The 25,342-nt window shown below is 35.2% G+C and overlaps 1 protein-coding gene and 1 long non-coding RNA gene across 9 annotated transcripts in view; one reads left to right on the top strand and one right to left on the bottom strand.

Annotated features, from left to right (window-relative positions):
* Positions 1 to 943, bottom strand: part of LOC125244345 — a 154,702-nt gene extending 153,759 nt beyond the window's left edge. For all 3 annotated transcript variants that reach the window (XR_007179319.1, XR_007179320.1, XR_007179321.1), the window contains exon 1: positions 816 to 943. This is a non-coding gene — a long non-coding RNA (uncharacterized LOC125244345). The remainder of the gene's footprint in view (positions 1 to 815) is intronic.
* Positions 547 to 23,719, top strand: fgd4b (FYVE, RhoGEF and PH domain containing 4b). 6 transcript variants are annotated; one of them, XM_048154423.1, is made up of 18 exons: positions 977 to 1,106; positions 2,126 to 2,220; positions 5,222 to 5,323; positions 8,036 to 8,171; positions 8,522 to 8,852; positions 10,163 to 10,255; positions 10,428 to 10,573; positions 10,649 to 10,805; positions 12,325 to 12,463; positions 12,651 to 12,709; positions 13,124 to 13,270; positions 13,596 to 13,768; positions 13,858 to 13,888; positions 13,982 to 14,065; positions 14,196 to 14,321; positions 20,530 to 20,679; positions 20,760 to 20,900; positions 23,009 to 23,719. In XM_048154423.1, the coding sequence occupies exons 3-18, from the start codon at positions 5,308 to 5,310 to the stop codon at positions 23,267 to 23,269; spliced, it is 2,190 nt and encodes a 729-aa protein (XP_048010380.1). In that variant the 5' UTR covers positions 977 to 1,106; positions 2,126 to 2,220; positions 5,222 to 5,307; the 3' UTR covers positions 23,270 to 23,719. The 6 variants fall into 6 exon arrangements, with proteins under 6 accessions (XP_048010377.1, XP_048010376.1, XP_048010380.1 ...); XM_048154424.1 differs by having other exon boundaries at positions 5,219 to 5,323; XM_048154420.1 differs by lacking the exon at positions 2,126 to 2,220 and having other exon boundaries at positions 547 to 1,106.
* Positions 23,720 to 25,342: the final 1,623 nt, after the last annotated feature.

Raw genomic sequence — 25,342 nt, 5'->3', positions numbered from 1 at the left:
TTAAACAAGACATGATACAGATTTCGGTAAGTTGTACTGTATATTTTAACATACCTTCAGATATTTATTCATGTTTATTTTGCGCTGTAACTGGTATTAAAGCGAAGGAGAGGATGATCACATGCTTCTCTTTAACTGAGGTGCTAAAGCGATCTGTCACGCCACATTAAACAGCGCCAAAACTGTATTTATTTTTTGAATCTCATAATAAGATGGACGTCATTTGAAATCTGAGACTTTGCTTCATATCAAAGTAACAAAGCACAAAGATTAGTGCAATTTATTGGATGGGAGGCGCTACATGATCTGTTCATTCATCAACTAAAAACAGACTAGACTAATCGATTCTTGGGATTTAAGAATCGATATTGGTTCGTAAAAATGAGAATCAATTAAAATCGAGAAATCGATATTTTTTACCCAGCCCTACTATTGAGTGTCGCTTCTTGTTAGTGTATATTCTTTGCCTCCACTCTAATGAGTGGACACGCCCCTTACTGCTGATTGGCTACAAGTGTGTTGCGCTGCTCGGTCCGATCCACTTTCAACAGCGTTTCTCAGAAATCGCTTACTACACCTTAAATGAACGCCAGTTCATTAGGAAATTGAGCAAAATAATGGAGAAAAGTGAAGTAGAACGAAATTTAAAAAGAAATTGGCTTAATGCAATGGCATTTTGACCTTGTTTAAGTGTGACGTCGATGTAGTTACTTTTTTTAAATGTTATATGAAACGTTTGTTCAGGCTACGTGTTCTCTAAATATATTAAATAGCAATTTAATCAATCTATATTGTGCTTTTTTACGTCCACTTACGTCTTCATGTCTGCTTCGGGTTTGGAGGGGTGGAGTTGTAGTGATAGCTGAACTCCGTCTGGTGTGGGTTGGTTGAAGATTTTAAGTGCTGCAAACACAACACGAGGATTTGAATCTTTGAATTCCATCTTTAACTGAGTTTGCAAGAGTGATAATTTAGATGTGAGATGTTTGAGAAGGTGAGGAGGAGCGTCAGAAGCGCGTATGATGTGGAGGAGTTCAGACGCACTGCTTTCAGGAGAAGATCTGGACACAATCAAGAGATGAAGGTCAGACGTGGATCAGTTCCTGGTGAGACGCCGTTTTCATCACATGTATCAGATTATCGTGGATTCACATTCAAATTTTGCTTCAAAATTAGCGTCGTAAGTGTTTTTATTGTCTAAAGACGAATAAAAAATCATCGGCTTCACTGCTGTTTGATTGAATATGCCGTATGTAGCCTAATATTGACAGCTAGTGGTTGAAATGGGTACTGCAGTCTATTCGACGCTCTCGCGGGTTGACCGTGATGACGCGTTTTAACCATAGTTTTAACGGTCATCAGCATCGTAAATCTTGCAACGTTTTTAATATTTTCATTTTTTTTTTAATGTATGTACATTTTTAATACTTTATTTAGTATTATATTAACTTTGCATCATATTACCAAAAAAAAAAAAAAAAAAAAAAGCGGCTGTGGGAGTGACCGTAAAATTGACATCTTTCTCTCTTATCTCTCTCTATTTTTTCCTCTTTTTGAAAGTTGTGAAAACACTGAGTTTTTCTTTTTTTTATTTGCGCAAATGGGAACAAAAAATATATATATTTATGAAGTCTCTCATTCACGCAATGAAATTTTACCCAACTATGACGACTTCCGCTTCTGAGAAACCCAGAAATGTGAAAAGGGTCGGTCGAGTTTATTTATCCGCGTTTAATGTCACTGGACAGATGATGCTGAGGGTTTTTAGGTTGGTTAGAATCTGCGATCTCTGACCCAGTTCGTTTGCTTGCGTCCATGGCAACAATAAGCTGAGTTTACTATTGGGAAAATCACATGGACCAAAACAAAAACAGACATTCCGACACGGAAAACGCACATTTCAAAGTAGAATAACTAGCTGTAGCTTTGTTTTTTGGCGAAAAAAGTATGTGAACTTGGCATGTTTCATTAATATCTGCAAATTTATTTTATGTTATATAAATACAGTGTTTTTTTTTTTGTTTTTTTTAAATGGCGCTGTTTTTAATCAATTATGGTTTGTCTTTATACATTTTTTTAAATTTTTTATTTATACATTTATTTTATTGTTTTTTCTTTTTCACAGAACAAAGACAATGAGGGAAAAAAAGAACCTATAACAAAACAAACAGAACATTTGAGGGACAGATGCATACAAAGACAAATTATCTTTATAGACAGGTAATGCTTAAGCTGGATATAAATTCGTAAATGTTTTAGAGTCACTTAATCCTATTAAAATATATTAAAATAAAATATCTACTACCCTTATGATTAATGTGTACAATACAACAAGAAATATAAAGTGCATTGCCCTGACTATTGTCAGCTGTCTAATAAAACTTTAGGTACTACATTAAACAGATTATCAATAAATACAAAGAGATTACACTCCATTACCAATAACTTTGACATTAACAGGGGCCATTGGCTATGAATGCACTACATCAGTTACCCTAAGATGTTCTAAAATTTGTCCCCAAATCTGGTTTATCATTGTTAATGTATCTCCATCTCTCCAATGCAAGCATGTTTACAAGATATAATGGTATTTTTATGCCGATAATCGAATACAGCGAGGATTTAATCTTTAATTATGTTGTTTCTATCTGGTGTAGTGATAATTTTACTTTTAATATGACAGCTTTTCTAAATTTTGTAGTACAACTGTGTCATAAAAATCATATTTAACCAGGATAAAGGCAAGATAGGCCTACATTTAATTTGGTTTTTATCATATTTGACAGTCTTGATAATTTAGTACCGCGTTTTGCCAGTAGAGGACAGTATAAACACTTGTATATACATATATTAGACTTTTCTGCAAGCAAATAAACTTAATATTTATTATTTTTCCCATAAAAAGCATGTGATTTCACAAGATGATTAAAAGGGTAAATCACAGTAAACTCTTAGATAGTAAACTTTAACTAATTGGACGAGGCTTGATAGACTCTGAATGTCAGCAGGTTTTTTTTGCACAATAAATAACACGCATGCATTCATGTGGAAAAAAAAGGGAAATGCAGTGAGCTGATAGAGAGGATATGCAGTGATCTGAGGTGTCATGTGAACGTGCTTGATTTAGGAGTGCAGTGTGTGACCGGAGATCAGGTCAGTGTGTATGCATTTCTGTTTGTTTGTGTCTCTATATGAATTTATCATTTATACTTTTCACTTCACTGCTTTTTTTTTTTTTTTTTTTTTTTTTTTTTGTTACTTGCTTTTAAAATGGGGAATTTTGTGTTGGTCGCTGTTTATTAATGACTGTTGCTTTGAAACATTTGCTATAGTGTTGACAGGCAGATTAAATGGCATAACGCAGGATTCCCACTCTTGTGCAAAACCCAAAAACATAAGGCCATTTTAAAACTCTTATTTACAGAGCTGAGGAAAAGCATAGTCATGACAATTATATTCATTATAGACACTTTCTGGCTTTGCTTATCTCTAAAATGCTACACAATATTGAAATCTCTGTAAAATTATACATATATATAAGCTGTTTTTAGGTTTCTCTTTTGATTCCTATGACACTGAGAACTTGTGGATCCAGGACTTCTCCTTATGAAGGTCTGTCATTTAAAGAGTCAGAGTGAGAGAACCTTTGTCATGGATTCAGAGCGTGAGGAACTGAGAAACTCGACTGAGGAAGCTCGGCAACAGAGGCCTCCTCAAAACAGTCAAACGTGCCTTTGTTTCTGCATAATTAGGCTGTTTTTATTTACTAAGGGAAATGGAGTAAACTGGTGATGATAAAAGAGCAAATAAAGACCTTGGATATTTTTTAGAAGACTAGAAGTTTCCAAAAGTCTTGGCTATGATATAAAAACAATTTAACTTTTCTACGATTATTTTGAAGGAAAAAGAATACAGATGATTTAATGCGCACTCATAGGGGGGCATGTTGTCACACTGTATGTGGATTTTGCTGTTTATTGCAATGTTGTTTTTGTTAACTAAAACTATTGAAAAACGTTTTTGTTTATTGAAATAAAATATAAATATTAGGTGAAAATTTTCAACTTAAATAAAAAATTCAAGCTGAATAGAAATATTTAAACTAATAAAAATGACAAAAATCATGTGTGTGTTCAAAATATTTGAAAAAATAATATATTACAAACAATAAAAATTACAAAAAATCACAACATTTTTAATTAAATGATGAAAATGAAAAATATATAATTAAATGCTAATAATAAATACTATAATATATAAAAATCATGCATATATTTGTAATTTAAACAAATTATTTAAACTAATAAAATATATATATATATATATATATATATATATATATATATATATATATATATATATATATATATACACACACACAAAAAGCACATAAGTTTTAATTAAAATATGGAAATGAAAATGAAAAATATATAATTAAATGCTAATTCATAATATTAATAAATACTATAATATAAAAAAAAGACCAAAAAAACAACAAAATTGAATCAAAACTTAAACTAAAATTAAAATGAAAAATTTAAAGTATATCAATAACAGCTAATATATAAATATATAAATATATATATATATATATATATATATATATATATATATATATATATATATATATATATATATAATACTGTAACATGAATAAATACTATAATATTAATGCTACATAAAACAAAACAAGTCATCTTTCACAGCATACATGTATTTAATATATTTGAGGCTATTTAATTGTTTTTCAGGAAAATGCAAGCCGTAAAACGGAACTATTTATGACACAATAAAAATAATAAACCATTATTTTGGCTGATAATTATTGTAACAAATGCCCTGACCCAAAACGCACACAAATCCTCATTTAACAATGTGCTAGATATTTGAAACCACCATTAAAAACTGTAATGGCATATATGAATATGCACGCCCAAGTGTTTTATATAATGTCTATAATCGCTCAATTGTGTCCAAGAGGATGTTCAAGCGCACAATAGAGGAAGCAGCAATTTTCACTAAATGCACGAATAGTGAGAGTCTTCAGATGTCACTTTCAGTTTGGATTCTCATTCAGGTGGTTTATGAATTGGGAAAAAAAAAGAAGAAGAAGAAGAGGTTTACTGCAAAAAAATGAAATCTAATGAACATTTCTTTTGCTTAAAATGTTTTTGAAGATGTGTTGTGTGTGGGTTTGAGTGTGTCTGTGTGTCTTCAGGAGATGTTGGATGTGATGATACGGACAAGAGTTTGCTGAGAGACAGGACCTCAGTGTTGAGGAAGACAGCGGTGTACACCGTCTCACCAATGCCTCCTCCACCAGGTCCGTCCGCATCTGAACTCCCTTCACTGTAAACCACCAGCAGTCATATCTAGAGACTCCTCTCACTTAGACCAGCCTGAAACCACATTGTAACATGCTTAAAACCACACCTTGGCAAAATGGCGGGGTGTTTACCACTCTTAAGAAAAGCTTTTCTGAAGTACTGTAGGAGCACAGGAAGTGATGTTTGAGGTGATGTAGGTAGCGCGTGGGCATTACCCACAAACTGAACCTCCTGTACGAAATTACTAATTGTAATTTTTGTTGTGTTTATGGGTAGTAATAGGTCAAATGCCAAATGATGAAGGCGGTGTGACCTGCTTTACATTTGAAATGGTTTTGAAGAGCTTTTTTTCTATGGAAGCCTATTTCTGACACAACAAAAATCGTGTTTTAGTAACTAAATTTTGACATATGAGATAAAAAGTCGAAATTATGATTTACTAAGTCATAATTCTGATACTAAGTCATAATTTTGACTGTCGAAAAGTCGAAAATATAAGAAAAAGTCAAAATTGACAGATCGAAATTATGACATACTAAGATTGAAGGTCAAGATTATGAGATAAAGTCACAATTATGACTTTCTATGTCATAATTTCAACATTTTTTTTTTCTCATAATTTTGCCTGTCATAATTTCAAATTGGTCTTAATAACTTCGACATAGTATGTCATAATTTTTTCTGTCTACATCATAATTTCAACCTTTTATCTCATAATTTCAGTCATAATTATGACTTTCTGTCATAATTTCAACCAATTATGACTTTCTGCGTCATCATTTTAAACTTTCACACTTAGCATATCAATTTCGACTCAGTATGTCATAATTATGACTTCCTACGTCACAATTTTTCTCATAATTTCGAGAGTGTCATAATTTTGACTTGGTATTAATAACTTCGACATAGTATGTCATAATTTCTTCTCTCTACGTCATAATTTCAACCATTTATCTCATAATTTCGACAGTCATACTTAGCATGTCAATTTTGACTCAGTATGTTATAATTATGACTTTCTACATCACAATTTCAACCTTTTGTCTCATAATTTTGACAGTCATACTTAATATGTCAATTTTTAATCAGTATGCCATAATTATGACTTTCTACGTCACAATTTTGACAGTCATAATTATGACTTAGTATGTCATAATTTCAGCTTAGTATGTCATAATTATGACTTTCTACATCATATTTTCAACCTTTTATCTCATAATTTCGACAGTCATACTTAGCATATCAATTTCGACTCAGTATGTCATAATTATGACTTCCTACGTTACAATTTTTCTCATAATTTCGAGAGTGTCATAATTTTGACTTGGTATTAATAACTTCGACATAGTATGTCATAATTTCTTCTCTCTACGTCATAATTTCAACCATTTATCTCATAATTTCGACAGTCATACTTAGCATGTCAATTTTGACTCAGTATGTTATAATTATGACTTTCTACATCACAATTTCAACCTTTTGTCTCATAATTTTGACAGTCATACTTAATATGTCAATTTTTAATCAGTATGCCATAATTATGACTTTCTACGTCACAATTTTGACAGTCATAATTATGACTTAGTATGTCATAATTTCAGCTTAGTATGTCATAATTATGATTTTCTACATCATATTTTCAACCTTTTATCTCATAATTTCGACAGTCATACTTAGCATGTCAATTTTGACTCAGTATGTCATAATTATGACTTCCTATGTCACAATTTCAACTTTTTATATCAGTTTCGATAGTGTCATAATTATGATTTTCTACATCATAATTTGTCAGCTTTTTAATCTCATAATTTCGACAGTGTCTTTATTATGTAGTATGCCATAATTATGACTTTCTACATCATTCAAAGTTGAAATTGTTGCATAATTTCAACAGTATCTTAATTATGACGTCATAAACTCTGTCATAACTTTGACTTAGTATGTCATAATTATGGCTTTCTACATCATATTTTCAACCTTTTATCTCATAATTTCGACAGTCATACTTAGCATGTCAATTTTGACTCAGTATGTTATAATTATGACTTTCTACATCACAATTTCAACCTTTTGTCTCATAATTTTGACAGTCATACTTAATATGTCAATTTTTAATCAGTATGCCATAATTATGACTTTCTACTTCATATTTTCAACTTTATATCTCATAATTTCAACAGCGTCTTTATGTAGTATGCCATAATTATGACTTTCTACATCATTAAAATTTTAAATTATCTCATAATTTCGACCGTGTCTGATTCTGACTTAGTCTGTCATAATTACGATTTACTAAATAATTTTTTCCCTTATGTGGCAGAAAAGGATATTTTTCGCTTAATCCTTGTTTAAATATTATCACTGCTGTTTTTATGATCTCATTTTTTATTTTAGAGTCAACGTGGAAGATGAGTACTTTTAAAAATTAAAATTGAAAAACAAAAGTCTAAAAGTTGATTAAAATGTATGTATAATAGATGTTAAATTTGTATGCAAGTTTTTTTCTCCATATTTAACCTACTATCTTACATTTGAACAGGAAGGACAGAAAGAAATATTACAGATATGTTGTTATTATTATCATACATATAATGTACTTTGGCTTATGTGGGTTTGATTACACTGACCCCTGCTGTCTGATTGGAACATACTTCCTAGTCACAGGTGCTCACAAAAAGCATCTTTCATCTCTTTATTTTCTGCTCTAGTGCTTCCGAAGCCCAAATTCCAGTGTCCAGTGAACATTTCAAGAGGAAACATCATGGACGAGGAGGACACCCTGACAAATATCACCCGAGGGAGAACGTCAGCCGTCTCGAAGTATTACCGACACTTGGACAAGGGGTATGTTTGTGTGCATCAGAAACATATACTAATATATATATATATACATCTCATGAAATTGCTAAAAAAAATTGTAAGGTTTATATACATGCACCCTTCCTACTCTAAATCCTACACTTTTCCAGTGTATTTTGGAGAACTTAAGCAGTGTTTGAGATGATGAGAAACATAAATTCAACCTGTTGACTAGTACGGTATCACATATACGTTCATGCATCATAAATAGGACAGTGAAGGGAAACTCACCCCCTCAATTCTCTCTGTAGAACTCTGCTCCGCCTTTCAGACTTTCACTTCCTGTTGCAGTGCTGCGCTAGACACAGTATTTGTCATCTAATACTCTCTTCTAGTGTCACCAAAACTACATCAGACTGTTCAACGCTCATCGATGCTCCTGTGAACCCCGAACGCTCAGACTCAGAGGTCCTGCAGGGAGACGGCGTCTTCACTCAGGTGTCCTCGCAGGAGTCCGGCTGGCACGTTTGGTCGGGCTGGTGGTCCGAAGAGGTCAAAGGTGAAGGTGTGTTTGAAGAGCGAGGGACAAACGCAGAACATCTCCTGCCACCCTCAGAAACCAGCAGGAGAGAAAGTGCTTTACAGGACCACGAGGACGAGACTCAATGGCAGGAGAGCGTCCTAGATGAAGAGACGCAGAACATGGAGAAAGATGAAGACAAACAAGTGAGTTGCTATGCTGCATTTTAGACTTGCATCACTATTACTAGTCCTCATTGGTAATTTGAATAAATGCCAAACACTAATTTTTAAACTGTGCTACGGACATGAATGGTTCACTTGTCGGACGATAAAATGGATGAATAATAACAATAACAATAATAATAATAGTTATTGTTATTATTATTATTTTAAATAAAACAAAATGCATTTGTATTTTTTAATTTAATATATAAATGATTAATTTTAACATTGTTCAAGTAATTATAATGATCAAATTATGTATTTATTTTTCATTATTAATTAAAATAATTTAAAAATAAATTATTTATGAAATTATAAATAATTATTTATAAAAATAAATCATTTTAAATATTTAAATGTAAAAATTATAATAAATAAAATGTTTTAATTTAAATATTTAAAATGATTTATTTTTAATTATTACTTATTACAAATTTTAAATGATTTAAAAATAACTTTGTATTAATTATTGAATTTTTTAAGTGTGTGTGTATATATATATTAATAAATTAAAACATTACTGTAATTTTAAATACAGTATTTAAATGATTACTTTTTTAAAAAGTTATCAAAATTATCAATTTGTTTTAAATTTATAAATTTAAATGATCAAATTATTTTTCAATATTAATTAAAATAATTATTTAAACAGTAATTTATTTAAATGATTTGTTTTAATATTATTTAAAAATAATTATTTGTATTGTTTTTTTAATATTTTTTTAAATTAGTAAATTATTTAAATTATTTAATGTTAAAATATAATAAATTATTAAAGTTTTTAATTAATACTTTTAAAAATTATTCCAATTTTTTTCTAAAGGCTTTGGATAAAAGCATCTGCCAAATGAATGAATGTAAATGCAATGTAAAAAATATCAAGCTACCAAAATATCCTAGAGACTCTTTTGACTGAAAACACCCTAGCAACATCTTGGGAACCACAAAACAACGCCCTGGCAACCAATTACAACACCCTAGCATCAAGTTTTACACATCATTTTCTACAAAAAACGACTTAAATACTTGCTAAAATGTTAATTTGTGTCATTATAATCCTCCAAGTGTCGATTTAAAGCTGCAAAACAGTCTTTGTGTGACTGGAATCAGATATTTTTGTTATTATCAGAAGTGGCCCATCTACCCAACCACACGACGCTGTGTTTTTCCACTCTGAGAGTGTAGTTTTAGTGGCTTTTCAGCATTACACATTACCTTATTGAGATACTGCAATGACATGTCATACTTTCAGATTTAATAACAGAGAGGAAATAACAGGCTGTTTTCAACAGGAGCAGATCAAAGAGCTCAAACTGTATAAGATCGCCAATGAGCTCCTGCAGACGGAGAGGGCGTATGTGACCCGTCTGCATCTGCTAGACCAGGTCAGTCGAGGTTCTTCACTCACTTTAAACCGTTTAAAATCATCCCGTACAAAATAAAGGTTCTTTAAAGAGCTGATCACTGAAAGGTTCTTTGGGGAACCGAAAATGGTTCTTCTATGGCATCGCTGCAACCTTTATTTTTAAGAGTGTGACGTGTGCACTGTTTCTGCAGGTGTTCTGTGCCAAACTCACAGAGGAGGCTGGGAAGGGGGCGTTTCCTGTCGAGGTGGTGAAGAGCATCTTCTCGAATGTGGGATCCATTTACACCTTCCACAGCAAGTTCCTCCTGCCGGATCTGGAGACGCGGATGAGCCAGTGGTGAGCGGCGATTCATCTTCACACTTCTTCTTCTTCTCAGATCTCACACCTGCTCACATGTCCGTCCTCCTGCAGGGACTCCACGCCCCGCATCGGGGACATCTTGGCACAGCTCGCGCCCTTTCTGAGGATGTACGCCGAGTACGTGATAAACTTTGACAGCGCCATGGATCTACTCAAACAGTGGACGGAGCGGTCGGCACAGTTTAGTGCCATCATTCAGGACATACAGGTGCTTTTACCTGAATAGTTATTTAGATATATATGAAACAAGTTCAACAGTTATATAGCTAAAATATATATAAAATAAAATAAGTTAAATAAATTGGTTCTGATTTTCCAGTTAAATAGCAAAAATATATAAAAATAATTTGGTATCTAAAAAGATATATAAAAATAATATGAAATAATTTTGTCCGATTTTTCGGTTAAATAGCTAAAATATATATTAAAAAATATAAAATAAAATAATATAAAATAATTTGTTCAGATTTTCCAGTTAAATATCTAAAATCTATAAAATAAAATAATATAAAATAATTTAGTCTGATTTTCCGGTAAATAGCTTATATATATATTTGGTCAGATTTTCCAGTTAAATATCTAAAATATATAAAATAAAATAATATAAAATAATTTAGTCTGATTTTCCGGTTAAATATCTAAAATACAATTTTACATATATATATTTAATTATATATAGATATAAATTATATTTTCCGGTTAAATGGCTAAAAAAAAAAATATATATATATATATATATAATAAAAAATAAAAAATAATTTGGTCAGATTTTCCAGTTAAATATATAAAATGTATAAAATAAAATAATATAAAATTTATTTGGTCAGATTTTCCAGTTAAATATCTAAAATACAATTTTACATATATATATTTAATTATATATAGATATAAATTATATTTTCCGGTTAAATGGCTAAAAAAAAAAATATATATATATATATATATATATAATAAAAAATAAAAAATAATTTGGTCAGATTTTCCAGTTAAATATATAAAATATATATAAAAATAATATGAAATAATTTGGTCTGATTTTCCGGGTTAAATAGCTAAAATATATATTAAATAATATAAAATAATTTGTTAAATAATTTATATCCAGATAAATATATAAAATGTATAAAATAAAATAATATAAAATAATTTAGTCTGATTTTCCAGTTAAATATATAAAATAAAATGATATAAAATAATTTGTTCAGATTTTCCAGTTAAATATCTAAAATGTACATAAAAATAATATAAAACAATTTGGTCTGATTTTCCAGTTAAATAGCTAAAATAATAAAATAAAATAAAATAAAATAAAATAAAATAAAATAAAATAAAATAAAATAAATGGGTATGATTTTCCAGTTAAATAGCTATAAATAAATAAAAATAAAAATATAGAAATAAAGAAATAATTTGGTTTGATTTTACAGTTAAATGTCTAAAAAATATCAAATTAAATAATATAAAATACAAAAATGTGTATTCTTTCACACCAATTTACTTGAGAAGCAATACTGCACTTTAATAGAATTTAATTAATTATATCAAACATTTTTTGACTAATTTTTTGATTGGATTAATTCAACTGTTTGAAATGGTTATTAATGCACACATACTAGTTTAAAAACGGTAGGCAAAACAGTACGTATGGCACAGTATGCAGCACACGTGTTCGATTACCAGAGACTTTACAATGAAAATTGAAAATTGTTGTGATGTACGTTTTGTAGAGTCAGGACGTGTGTGGGAATCTGACTCTGCAGCATCACATGCTGGAGCCGGTGCAGCGGGTTCCTCGCTACGAGATGCTGCTCAGAGACTATCTGAAGAAACTCCCGGAGAACGACAACGACCGCAGCCAGGCCGAGAGTGAGATATATTTTTGTGTTTTAAGCACAGCATGTGTGTCCTTCAGGGCACGTAAATTGCCTGTTTCCATTAACAACTGAACGTGAACATCCAAGATAAAGTGAAAGTGTTGTTTAGCTCCCAGCTACTTTCAGTTCCATGACTGGATGAGTCAGCTCAGATATCACTTCTCCTTCTCGTTTTCCAGAGTCTCTGAACATCATCTCAATGGCTGCCACACACTCCAACACGGCCATCCGCAAGATGGTGAGACACACTTTCACTAACCTGCTAGTTACATGGATTAGTCACAACAAGATGGCCTTTTCCTGACACTGATGGTTATATGTGATTATAGTTGTAAATACAACTCTACTATATATATATATATATATATATATATATATATATATATATATATATATATATATATATATATATAATATTATTAAACATATTATATATTTTTTATTTTATTTATTATAATTATTTTTAATTTAGACAAATAGTCTAGCACTTTTAACAGCATTAAATATTAATCCATTTTAGAGTTTTTATTCAAAGCAAACTTTGGAAACTTTAGTAACACTTTACAACAAGTTTCTGATAAGCTGTTAATGTTTTGCTGTATATAAAGCCTTAATTTGTTTTATACCCAAAAGTTCTCTGCATGTTTTCCAGGAGAACCTGAAGAAGCTCATGGAGATATATGAGATGCTGGGATGCGAGGAGGACATCGTTAACCCGTCCAACGAGCTCATTAAAGAAGGACAGATCCTAAAGCTGGCCGCCAGAAACACCTCGTCCATGGAGAGATACCTCTTCCTGGTTAGTTGAATCAAAGACGGTCAAGCATGCAAAAAATTATTTTCTTACAAAGTATTTTTGACTTGTTTCAATAAAACCAAATGATTACTTGCTTTTAATACTTTATTTGAATCAATAATTATTGCCTCTTTGTTATTATATATGCATTTTCAGTAATTTTAAAGCCTATTGTTCACTCTTATTCATCATTTTATTCATCAAAGATGAAGACGTTATATCATGTAATTTTGCATCTCAAGTAAATGTATCTTGATTTAATAATGTTTTTTTTTCAGCATGTGCTGTCATTTTGAGAGTTGAAACCATGGCATCCATCTCTTTACAGTTTAACAACATGTTGCTGTACTGCGTGCCCAAGTTCAGTCTTGTGGGTCAGCGGTTCACCGTGCGCACGCGGGTCGGAGTTGCGGGCATGAAGGTGCTTGAAACCTCCAATGATGACTATCCTCACACTTTCCAGGTGTCGGGTAAAGAGCGAACGCTGGAGCTGCAGGCCAGGTGAGGGCAGAATCCACTCATTTGATGTGTATATAAAGAATAGCATCTGTTTTTAGCTCATAATGACTGTAGCTTTTTGTTGTTCACAGCTCAGAGCAAGACAAAGAGGACTGGATTAAGGTATCAGTGTCGTTCAGTTGCTTTTTAATTTTTATATTCTATGGCGGAAACAAGCCCATATGAAAGTTTCAATGTGGGTCGTTTGTGTTCCAGGCGTTCAAGGAGACCATTGAAATTTTTCAACAGAAGAATGAAACTTTCAAGTCAGCCTCTAAAGAAGTAGCGGATGAGGTGTCTGTAAGTACAAAAGTGCAAAACAGCATGCTAAAGGCGACTTTGACAGAGGTCAAGGGTATATCCCTGAACTATCACTGTTTTTTTTCTTCATTGAAAACACTTCCTTTATCTGACCTCATGTGATTTTCAGAAAGAAGAGTTGGGGAAGAGAGCCCCGCGCTGGATTCGGGACAATGAAGTGACCATGTGCATGAAATGCAAGGAGCCCTTCAACGCTCTGACCCGTAGGAGGCACCATTGCAGGGCATGTGGATATGTGAGTTTGCATGCATACAAATTCTGTCATGAAACTCTAGACGGCGCAGGCTCATAAGTCCTTAACCCAATCTGCTTGCAATTACATCATTCTCTATAGGGCACAGCTGATTGGTTCCCATTGTATTGGTAGCCATTTAAATTCTTGCCTATTGTTTGCTGTAGCAGTTTGCAGCACGCTTTCAGAAACCCTCCACCTTCCCCAGCTCCACCTGTATAGATCTGCTACGGGCGTGATTCATGTATGCTTGTACAGCAGCAGCATGCTTTGCTTGCTCATAGCAGCATGTTGTGTGCATTGGCAGTGGCAAGTTACGTACTTACTCTGCAGCAGCAGCAGCTATAATCAACAGAAGAAACGGTAAAAGGAGCAGCAGCAGTTATAAACCAAAGCAGCAAAAAGAAAAGCAGCAGCAGTAACTGTTATAATCCAAAGCAGCAGAAATTTAAGCAGCAGCAGCAGTTATAATCAACAGCAGCAGCAATAAAATCAACAGATGAAGCAAAAAATTATCAACAGATGAATTAACAGATTATAATCAACAGATGAAGCAATAAAAGCAGCAGCAGTAATAATCCAAAGCAGCAGAAATAAAATCAGCAGCAGTAACAGTTATAATCAGCAGCAGCAATAAAAGCAGCAGCAGTTATAAATAACAGCAGCAGCAATAATCCAATCCAGTTATAATCCAAAGCAGCAGAGACACAATTAGCAGCAGTAATGGTTATAATCAGCAGCAATAAAGGCAACAGCAGCAGTTATAATCAACAGCAGCAGCAATAACAGCAGCACCAGCAGTTATAATCAACAGCAGCAGCAGCAATAAAAGCAGCACCAGCAGTTATAATCAACAGCAGCAGCAATAAAAGCAGCAGCAGCGGCAGTTATAATCAACAGCAGCAGCAGCAATAAAAGCAGCAGCAGTTATAATCAACAGCAGCAGCAATAAAGGCAACAGCAGCAGTTATAATTAACAGCAGCGGCAATAAAAGCAGCAGCAGCAGTTATAATCAACAGCAGCAGCAACAAAAGCAGCAGCAGTTATAATCAACAGCAGCAGCAACAAAAGCAGCAGCAGTTATAATCGACAGCAGCAGCAATAAAAGCAACAGCAGCAGTTATAATCAACAGCAGCAGCAACAAAAGCAGCAGCAGTTATAATCGACAGCAGCAGCAATAAAAGCAGCAAGCAGCAGTTATAATCAACAGCAGCAGCAATAAAAGCAGCAGCAGTTATAATCAACAGCAGCAGCAGCAATAAAAGCAACAGTAGCAGTTATAATCAACAGCAGCAGCAATAAAAGCAGCAGCAGTTATAACCAACAGCAGCAGCAATAAAAGCAACAGCAGCAGTTATAATCAACAGCAGCAGCAGCAATAAAAGCAGCAGCAGCAGTTATAATCAACAGCAGCAGCAATAAAAGCAGCAGCAGCAGTTATAATCAACAGCAGCAGCAGCAGTTATAATCAACAGCAGCAGCAATAAAAGCAGCAGCAGCAGTTATAATCAACAGCAGCAGCAATAAAAGCAGCAGCAGCAGTTATAATCAACAGCAGCAGCAATAAAAGCAGCAGCAGCAGTTATAATCAACAGCAGCAGCAATAAAAGCAGCAGCAGCAGTTATAATCAACAGCAGCAGCAATAAAAGCAGCAGCAGCAGTTATAATCAACAGCAGCAGCAGCAGCAGCAATAAAAGCAGCAGCAGCAGTTATAATCAACAGCAGCAGCAATAAAAGCAGCAGCAGCAGTTATAATCAACAGCAGCACCAGCAGTTATAATCAACAGCAGCAGCAGCAATAAAAGCAGCAGCAGTTATAATCAACAGCAGCAGCAGCGATAAAAGCAGCAGCAGCAGTTATAATCAACAGCAGCAGCAATAAAAGCAGCAGCAGTTATAATCGACAGCAGCAGCAATAAAAGCAGCAGCAGCAGTTATAATCAACAGCAGCAGCAATAAAAGCAGCAGCAGTTATAATCAACAGCAGCAGCAATAAAAGCAACAGTAGCAGTTATAATCAACAGCAGCAGCAATAAAAGCAGCAGCAGTTATAATCAACAGCAGCAGCAATAAAAGCAACAGCAGCAGTTATAATCAACAGCAGCAGCAGCAATAAAAGCAGCAGCAGTTATCAACAGCAGCAGCAATAAAAGCAGCAGCAGCAGTTATAATCAACAGCAGCAGCAATAAAAGCAGCAGCAGCAGTTATAATCAACAGCAGCAGCAGTTATAATCAACAGCAGCACCAGCAGTTATACTCAACAGCAGCAGCAGCAATAAAAGCAGCAGCAGTTATAATCAACAGCAGCAGCAATAAAAGCAGCAGCAGCAGTTATAATCAACAGCAGCAGCAATAAAAGCAGCAGCAGCAGTTATAATCAACAGCAGCAGCAGCAGCAATAAAAGCAGCAGCAGTTATAATCAACAGCAGCAGCAGCAATAAAGGTAACAGCAGCAGTTATAATCAACAGCAGCAATAAAAGCAGCAGCAGTTATAATCCAAAGCAGCAGAAATAAAATTAGCAGCAGTAATGGTTATAATCAACAGCAGCAGCAGCAGCAGCAGCAATAAAGGCAACAGCAGAAGTTATAATCAACAGCAGCAATAAAAGCAGCAGCAGCAGTTATAATCAACAGATGAAACAATAAAAGCAGCAGCAGTTATAATCCAAAGCAGCAGAAATAAAATTAGCAGCAGTAATGGTTATAATCAACAGCAGCAGCAGCAATAAAGGCAACATCAGCAGTTAAAATCAACAGCAGCAGCAGCAGCAATAAAGGCAACATCAGCAGTTATAATCAACAGCAGCAGCAGCAGCAATAAAAGCAGCAGCAGCAGTTATAATCAACAGCAGCAGCAATAAAAGCAGCAGCAGTTATAATCAGCAGCAATAAAAGCAGCAGCAGTTATAATTAACAGCAGCAATAAAAGCAGCAGCAGTTATAATCAGCAGCAGCAGCAATAAATGCAGCAGCAGTTATAATCAACAGCAGCAGCAATAAAAGCAGCAGCAGCAGTTATAACCAACAGCAGCAGCAATAAAAGCAGCAGCAGTTATAATCAACAGCAGCAGCAATAAAAGCAGCAGCAGTTATAATCAACAGCAGCAGCAATAAAAGCAGCAGCAGTTATAATCAACAGCAGCAGCAGCGATAAAAGCAGCAGCAGCAGTTATAATCAACAGCAGCAGCAATAAAAGCAGCAGCAGCAGTTATAATCAACAGCAGCAGCAATAAAAGCAGCAGCAGTTATAATCAACAGCAGCAGCAGCAATAAAAGCAGCAGCAGTTATAATCAACAGCAGCAGCAGCAGCGATAAAAGCAGCAGCAGTTATAATCAACAGCAGCAGCAATAAAAGCAGCAGCAGTTATAATCAACAGCAGCAGCAGCGCTAAAAGCAGCAGCAGCAGTTATAATCAACAGCAGCAGCAGCGATAAAAGCAGCAGCAGCAGTTATAATCAACAGCATCAGCAGCGATAAAAGCAGCAGCAGCAGCGATAAAAGCAGCAGCAGCAGTTATAATCAACAGCAGCAGCAGCAGCGCTAAAAGCAGCAGCAGCAGTTATAATCAACAGCATCAGCAGCGATAAAAGCAGCAGCAGCAGTTATAACCAACAGCAGCAGCAATAAAAGCAGCAGCAGTTATAACCAACAGCAGCAGCAATAAAATCAGCAGCAGTTATAATCAACAGCAGCAGCAATAAAAGCAGCAGCAGTTATAATCAACAGCAGCAGCAATAAAAGCAGCAGCAGTTATAATCAACAGCAGCAGCAGCAATAAAAGCAGCAGCAGCAGTTATAATCAACAGCAGCAGCAATAAAAGCAGCAGCAGCAGTTATAATCAACAGCAGCAGCAGCAGCGATAAAAGCAGCAGCAGCAGTTATAATCAACAGCAGCAGCAATAAAAGCAGCAGCAGCAGTTATAATCAACAGCAGCAGCAGCGATAAAAGCAGCAGTTATAATCAACAGCAGCAGCAGCGCTAAAAGCAGCAGCAGCAGTTATAATCAACAGCAGCAGCAATAAAAGCAGCAGCAGTTATAATCAACAGCATCAGCAGCGATAAAAGCAGCAGCAGCAGCAATAAAAGCAGCAGCAGCAGTTATAACCAACAGCAGCAGCAATAAAAGCAGCAGCAGTTATAATCAACAGCAGCAGCAATAAAAGCAGCAGCAGTTATAATCAACAGCAGCAGCAGCAGCAATAAAAGCAGCAGCAGCAGTTATAATCAACAGCAGCAGCAATAAAAGCAGCAGCAGCAGTTATAATCAACAGCAGCAGCAATAAAAGTTATAATCAACAGCAGCAGCAGCAATAAAAGCAGCAGCAGCAGTTATAATCAACAGCAGCAGCAATAAAAGCAGCAGCAGTTATAATCAGCAGCAGCAGCAGCAATAAAAGCAGCAGCAGTTATAATCAACAGCAGCAGCAGCAGCAGCAGCGATAAAAGCAGCAGCAGTTATAATCAACAGCAGCAGCAATAAAAGCAGCAGCAGTTATAATCAACAGCAGCAGCAATAAAAGCAGCAGCAGTTATAATCAACAGCAGCAGCAGCAGCGATAAAAGCAGCAGCAGTTATAATCAAAAGCAGCAGCAATAAAAGCAGCAGCAGTTATAATCAACAGCAGCAGCAATAAAAGCAGCAGCAGTTATAATCAACAGCAGCAGCAATAAAACCAGCAGCAGTTATAATCAACAGCAGCAGCAGCAATAAAAGCAGCAGCAGCAGCAGTTATAATCAACAGCAGCAGCAATAAAAGCAGCAGCAGTTATAATCAACAGCAGCAGCAATAAAAGCAGCAGCAGTTATAATCAACAGCAGCAGCAGCAGCAATAAAAGCAACAGCAGCAGTTATAATCAACAGCAGCAGCAGCAATAAAGGTAACAGCAGCAGTTATAATCAACAGCAGCAATAAAAGCAGCAGCAGTTATAATCCAAAGCAGCAGAAATAAAATTAGCAGCAGTAATGGTTATAATCAACAGCAGCAGCAGCAGCAGCAGTAATAAAGGCAACAGCAGCAGTTATAATCAACAGCAGCAATAAAATCATCAGCAGCAGCAGTTATAATCAACAGATGAAACAATAAAAGCAGCAGCAGTTATAATCCAAAGCAGCAGAAATAAAATTAGCAGCAGTAATGGTTATAATCAACAGCAGCAGCAGCAGCAGCAATAAAGGCAACATCAGCAGTTATAATCAACAGCAGCAGCAGCAGCAATAAAAGCAGCAGCAGCAGTTATAATCAACAGCAGCAGTTATAATCAACATATGAAGCAATAAAAGCAGCAGCAGTTATAATCAACAGATGAAGCAATAAAAGCAGCAGCAGTAATAATCCAAAGCAGCAGAAATAAAATCAGCAGCAGTAACAGTTATAATCAACAGCAGCAGCAATAAAATCAACAGATAAAGCAATAAAGCTGAAGACCCAAGTTTGGCTTGAAGACGAAAAATGCACCATTATTTTGTCCATTAGGTCGAGAAAAAAACAAAAACAAAAAAACAATACATTTACCCACCCATAGACCCTCCCCTCAAAGAAATCAGTACAGAAGTGTTTGAAAGTTGACCAAAATGCATCTTAATACCAGGTGGAAACAGGTCCACAGAGAGTTGTCATGACAGAGATAAATTTAACTAGATATTCAAATGAGGGCTTCCTGTTGACTTCTAGCAATGTATAATTATAGACCAACCTTAACTCAAACTCTACCTTCACCTTATAATGTCTAATGTATCATATTTGATACGGCCTCTAAATTTTCAGCATGATCAAGACTTTGCTGAAAAAACTGTTGTACAGAATCTACTACATGCCTTCTGTCGTCTGATAGTTTACACTTTTTAGTAAGTATAAAGTCTTTTAGTATAATTGTACAAACACCCCGCTTTAGCTTGTGGTCTTTTTGCTGTGAAATCTTTTTATAAAGTGAAAGTAAGAAAAGCTTTAGTAATATTTTAAGGTGAACACTTACTGGACTGAAGCAACTTATATTTACTTGTAAATATCAGCATCTGCACTAAATTGAATATTTTGCTCAGTTTGGGCCTCTGAATAATATTGATGTTGAGCTCCATATTCTCACTATATCATAGTATATGATCAAATACTTTCTATCAAATATGATACAAAACATAACACATATGTACACCTTTTTGTGCTTTAAATGATGAGCTAATGTTTTGAGATGTGTTTTAGGTTGTGTGCTATAAATGTTCGGACCACAAGGCGCCACTGAGGTACGACAGTAACAGATTAAATAAGGTCTGCAAAGACTGTTACTTAACTCTCACCGGCAGAGCCGACACAGAGGATCCAGTTGCCGGAAAAAAAAGAGGAATTCTTGAGGTACTTGTTATTGATGTTGTTGTTTTTTTTGTGTTTTTCTGTCTGTGTGAACCATTTTTGATTTTTCTGACCTTTACCAGATTGAAGCAGCTCAGGTCTCAGGAAACAGTGTCTTATGTGGCTTCCTGCAGTATAGTGACAGAACTAAACCGTGTCAGAGGGTCTGGTGTGTGATTCCACAGCATGACGCACTGGTGCTTTACCTGTACGGCGCTCCACAGGTGAGAAACGCTCACAGTCTTCTTCTAAATACTCCTAAAAACCTTATTTTGTGCATCTTGCTTAATATTATGTTGGCTTGACAAAGCAGCCACATTAGGATCTGCTTAGCAACACCCTAGCAACCACTAGAAACTCTAGTAACAACTGAGAACATAACTTTTGAGGAACCACTTTAAACACCTTAGCAACCACTTAGCAACATCCTTGCTACCATCTACAACCCCAGAGACAACTCTGAACACCTCAGCAACACCCTAGCAACCACTCAAAACACTTTAGCATCCACTTGACCACATCCTACCTACCATCTAAACCTTGGTAACTACTCAGAATTCCTTAGCAACCACTTGGCAACATCCTAGCTACCTTCTGAAACCCCTGAGACTACTCTGAACACCTAGCAAAACCCTAGCAACCACTCTGCAACATCCTAGCTATCATCTGAAATCCTAGCAACTACTCTGAACTGCTCAGAATACCTTATCATCCACTTAGCAACATCCAAGCTACCATCTGAAACAATGGAAATCAACTAAAATACCTTAGCAATCACTTGGCAACATCCTAGCTGCCTTCTAAAACTATAGAGACTACTCTGAAGACCTAGCAACAACCTAGCAACCACTTAGCAACATCCTAGCTACCATCTGAAACCCTAGCAACTACTCTAAAAGCATTAGCAACTGCTTAGCAACATTCCAGCTAAACATCTGTAACCTTGGCAACCATTTGGACAAACTTAGCAACCACTTGGCAACAACCTAGCAACTACTCTGACAGCATTAGCAACTGTTTAGCAACATCCTAGCAAACACTAGAAACCCTAGCAACAACTCAGAACATCATAGAAACTGCTTAGCAACATCCTAGCTACCATCTGAAACCCCATATACTACTCTAAACAACTAGCAACACCATAGCAACCACTCAAAACACCTTAGCAACATCCTAGCTACCTTCTGAAACCCCATATACTACTCTAAACACCTAGCAACACCATAGAAACCACTCAAAACACCTTAGCAACAACTTGGCAACATCCTATCTACCATCTGAAACTCCATATACTACTCTAAACACCTAGCAACACCATAGAAACCACTCAAAACACCTTAGCAACAACTTGGCAACATCCTATCTACCATCTGAAACTCCATATACTACTCTAAACACCTAGCAACACCATAGAAACCACTCAAAACACCTTAGCAACAACTTGGCAACATCCTATCTACCATCTGAAACTCCATATACTACTCTAAACACCTAGCAACACCATAGAAACCACTCAAAACACCTTAGCAACAACTTGGCAACATCCTATCTACCATCTGAAACTCCATATACTACTCTAAACACCTAGCAACACCATATAAACCACTCAAAACACCTTAGCAACAACTTGGCAACATCCTATCTACCATCTGAAACTCCATATACTACTCTAAACACCTAGCAACACCATAGCAACCACTCAAAACACCTTAGCAACAACTTGGCAACATCCTATCTACCATCTGAAACCCCATATACTACTCTAAACACCTAGCAACATCATAGCAACCACTCAAAACACCTTAGCAACAACTTGGCAACATCCTATCTACCATCTGAAACCCCATATACTACTCTAAACACCTAGCAACACCATAGCAACCACTCAAAACACCTTAGCAACAACTTTGCAACATCCTAGCTACCATCTGAAACCCTAGCAACTACTCTGAAAGCATTAGTAACATCCTAGCAACTGCTAGAAACCCTAGGAACAACTAAGAATTCCTTAGCAGCATTCTAGCTACCATTTGAAACCTTGGCAATCGCTCAGAACACCTTAGCAACCACTTTACAATGCCCAAGCAACCTCTCTCTCTATACAACTTAGCAGCCACTTGTCAAGTCCCTAGTAGCGACTCAGAACACCATTAAGAACTGCTCAGCAATGTCATTGCTATTACCAGAAACCCTTAAAACCACCTTAGCAATGCCTTAGTAACCACTCGGTAAACCTTAGCAATCCTCTAGCTTTAGTAACTTATCTTTTCTAGATTTAACTGTTAATATAGACCTCGAATCAGTCCAGTTTCTCTGGGATTTCTTTCCCCAGGATGTCAAAGCCCAGTGTACCATCCCGCTCCTGGGTTACCAGGTTGAGGATGTCCAACGATCTGGGGATCATCCTCCCACCAGCTTCCGTCTGTGCCAGTCTAAATCGGTCCACTGCTTCACTGCCGACACAGAGGAAGTGAAACTGCGCTGGCTGAGGGTGATACGCAAAGCCGTGATCGGGGAGATGCCGGAATGCCAGACGCCAGATGTTGTCGACCTTGCCAACGGTTGCCATGAAGGAGTACCTGATGGTACCTGAAAAAGACAGATGGTTTTCCACCTTTTGCACTGTTAGGTGTGCAACCCTTAAAATCCCAGCAGATTAGAATATGTGTTGGTAAGAAAACACTTGGGGAACAGATTGGATTTGTTTGGGAGTGTATAAATGGATGACAAATCAATATCAGATATTTTAATGCACTATAATGTCGACCTCAATCATAGTGGTAAAGCATTCAGTGATCATTTAAATGATTTTACTGTCTTTGTATTTGTTCACAGACTAATCACTGCCAAGATAATCCAAATTATTATGCTTTGTGATTTATTAGTTTCTTTGTGCCATCATCTTTTATGTATATTTTTATTTTTTAATGTTAATGTACTGTTTGTCATTGTCACTGTCCTTAAGATTTATGCACTTTATTGCTTTTTGTAAACCAGGATGTTGACATTAAAATGAATAAAAGCTCCATCGCCTTGATCCTTAGACCTGTCAGTGGTGGATCTTCTAAATGGATAAAAAAAACTATGCTTTTCATTTATACAAACTAATATTTTTGTTATTTTGAATTCACTTTTGGCGTGAAATGTGATTTAACAGTTGCTTTACATTCACACACAAGTAAAGGAAGACTTGACGCTCATTCAACACCAGGCAACAGAAGACTATTGTTTAGTCAAATGAACAATGGTAATAATAATATTAAGACCGTACTAATTAGGGGAAGTGGCCCACTATGACTTGCCTTTTTTGCAATCAAGGTGTGAAGACGCGTGAAACCAACAAACACAGGAAGTCCAGAGTTGACGGAAACAGAGAAGTCAATAACATCACAAAGACACTGCAAAAAATCTGTCATTATAAGACTCTTCCTAGCTAACAAAAAATATGTTTTAAGAACATGTTGCTAACATTCTTTGAAAATGTTATTTCTTAATGTTTTTTCTTGGTTATGTGAACTTTAAGAGAACATTCCATTTTGCAAAAACTTCGGGATTTATACTTTTGAATGTTCCCTGAACATTCTGAAACTAATAACATTTAAAAATGTTTGACAAACGTTTCATGACAAAAAAGTACCATGAGATAATTTTTTTGTGCTAACATTTTGTCGTGTTCAGACAACTTTGCCAGAACGTTCCCTGTTGACCTTATTCACAGCAGCGTCATCTTTGATTGATTAACGGGAATGAAAGCGAGGCTGTGAGGGCTAGACCATTTGCTGGTGTCATTTGCTGGTGTGTTGAGCATCAGTAGTGTAATAATCAGAATATAGACACTTGAATAGACAGGCATAGCATTAATTTAGTTATTCAAATGTAAGACAGCATAAAAAATAAATCAATAAAGACGTACCTCAGTGTTCCTCCTCAGCTAAATTCAATTCGACCATCAGTTTTCACACTTGTGAAAAAAGCTTCAAAAATTAAATATTTATTGCACACTTTAGATAATTTAATAAAATGTGTGTTTTTACAAGTGTGCTGAAATCATTGATCGATGTGATTATAAAGGGAAAGCGCGGTGCTCGCTTTCTGTGTCATTCATTCACAAGAAAAGTTATTGTTTTTCATGAGATTTTGAGTACTTCATACTTCACATTGACAAAATGTATTTTAAAACCTAGTTATTTTATCATGTTTAATATTTTAGTCGAAAACTAAATGAAAAAAACGATTAGAGGAAATGGCTGATATATGTGCAAATAAATGCTACTTTGCCGCCACCTGCTGGTTAAAGTGGTAATTATTGTCTTTTTTATTTTTAAATAAGTGTTTTCTATCAAATGTTGGTAAAATCCCCTGGTAAAATCACATTCCAGGAGCTAAATGTCACATTATTTTGGGTCGATTCAACCCGCTGACATGAAAAACAACCCGCGGCAACAGTGTAAAAGTAGCCCAATTCCCCGGGAAAACCACGGACTTGGCAACACTGGGCTAGACATACATCTCTTCAGTGGGTTGTAAATGTACTAGTTATGTAATGTGTTTTTGGATTTTTCTCCAAAAAATATCTTTCCAAGAAATTTCAATAGACAAAAAACTTAAAACAACCTGAGCTGAACAACTTTTTACAGCGGATGCCATTACAGTTTTTCTTGATTGT

Source organism: Megalobrama amblycephala, linkage group LG14, assembly GCF_018812025.1.
Source record: "Megalobrama amblycephala isolate DHTTF-2021 linkage group LG14, ASM1881202v1, whole genome shotgun sequence".
Taxonomy (NCBI): domain Eukaryota; kingdom Metazoa; phylum Chordata; class Actinopteri; order Cypriniformes; family Xenocyprididae; genus Megalobrama; species Megalobrama amblycephala.
This window is presented reverse-complemented; position numbering and strand designations above follow the sequence as displayed.

Coding starts and splice junctions, on each gene's coding strand:
- fgd4b (XM_048154419.1), top strand. CDS start 983: ATGTTTGAGAAGGTGAGGAGGAGCGTCAGAAGCGCGTATGATGTGGAG. Junction 8,172..8,521: donor TACCGACACTTGGACAAGGG/GTATGTTTGTGT, acceptor ACTCTCTTCTAG/TGTCACCAAAACTACATCAG. Junction 10,806..12,324: donor CCATCATTCAGGACATACAG/GTGCTTTTACCT, acceptor TACGTTTTGTAG/AGTCAGGACGTGTGTGGGAA.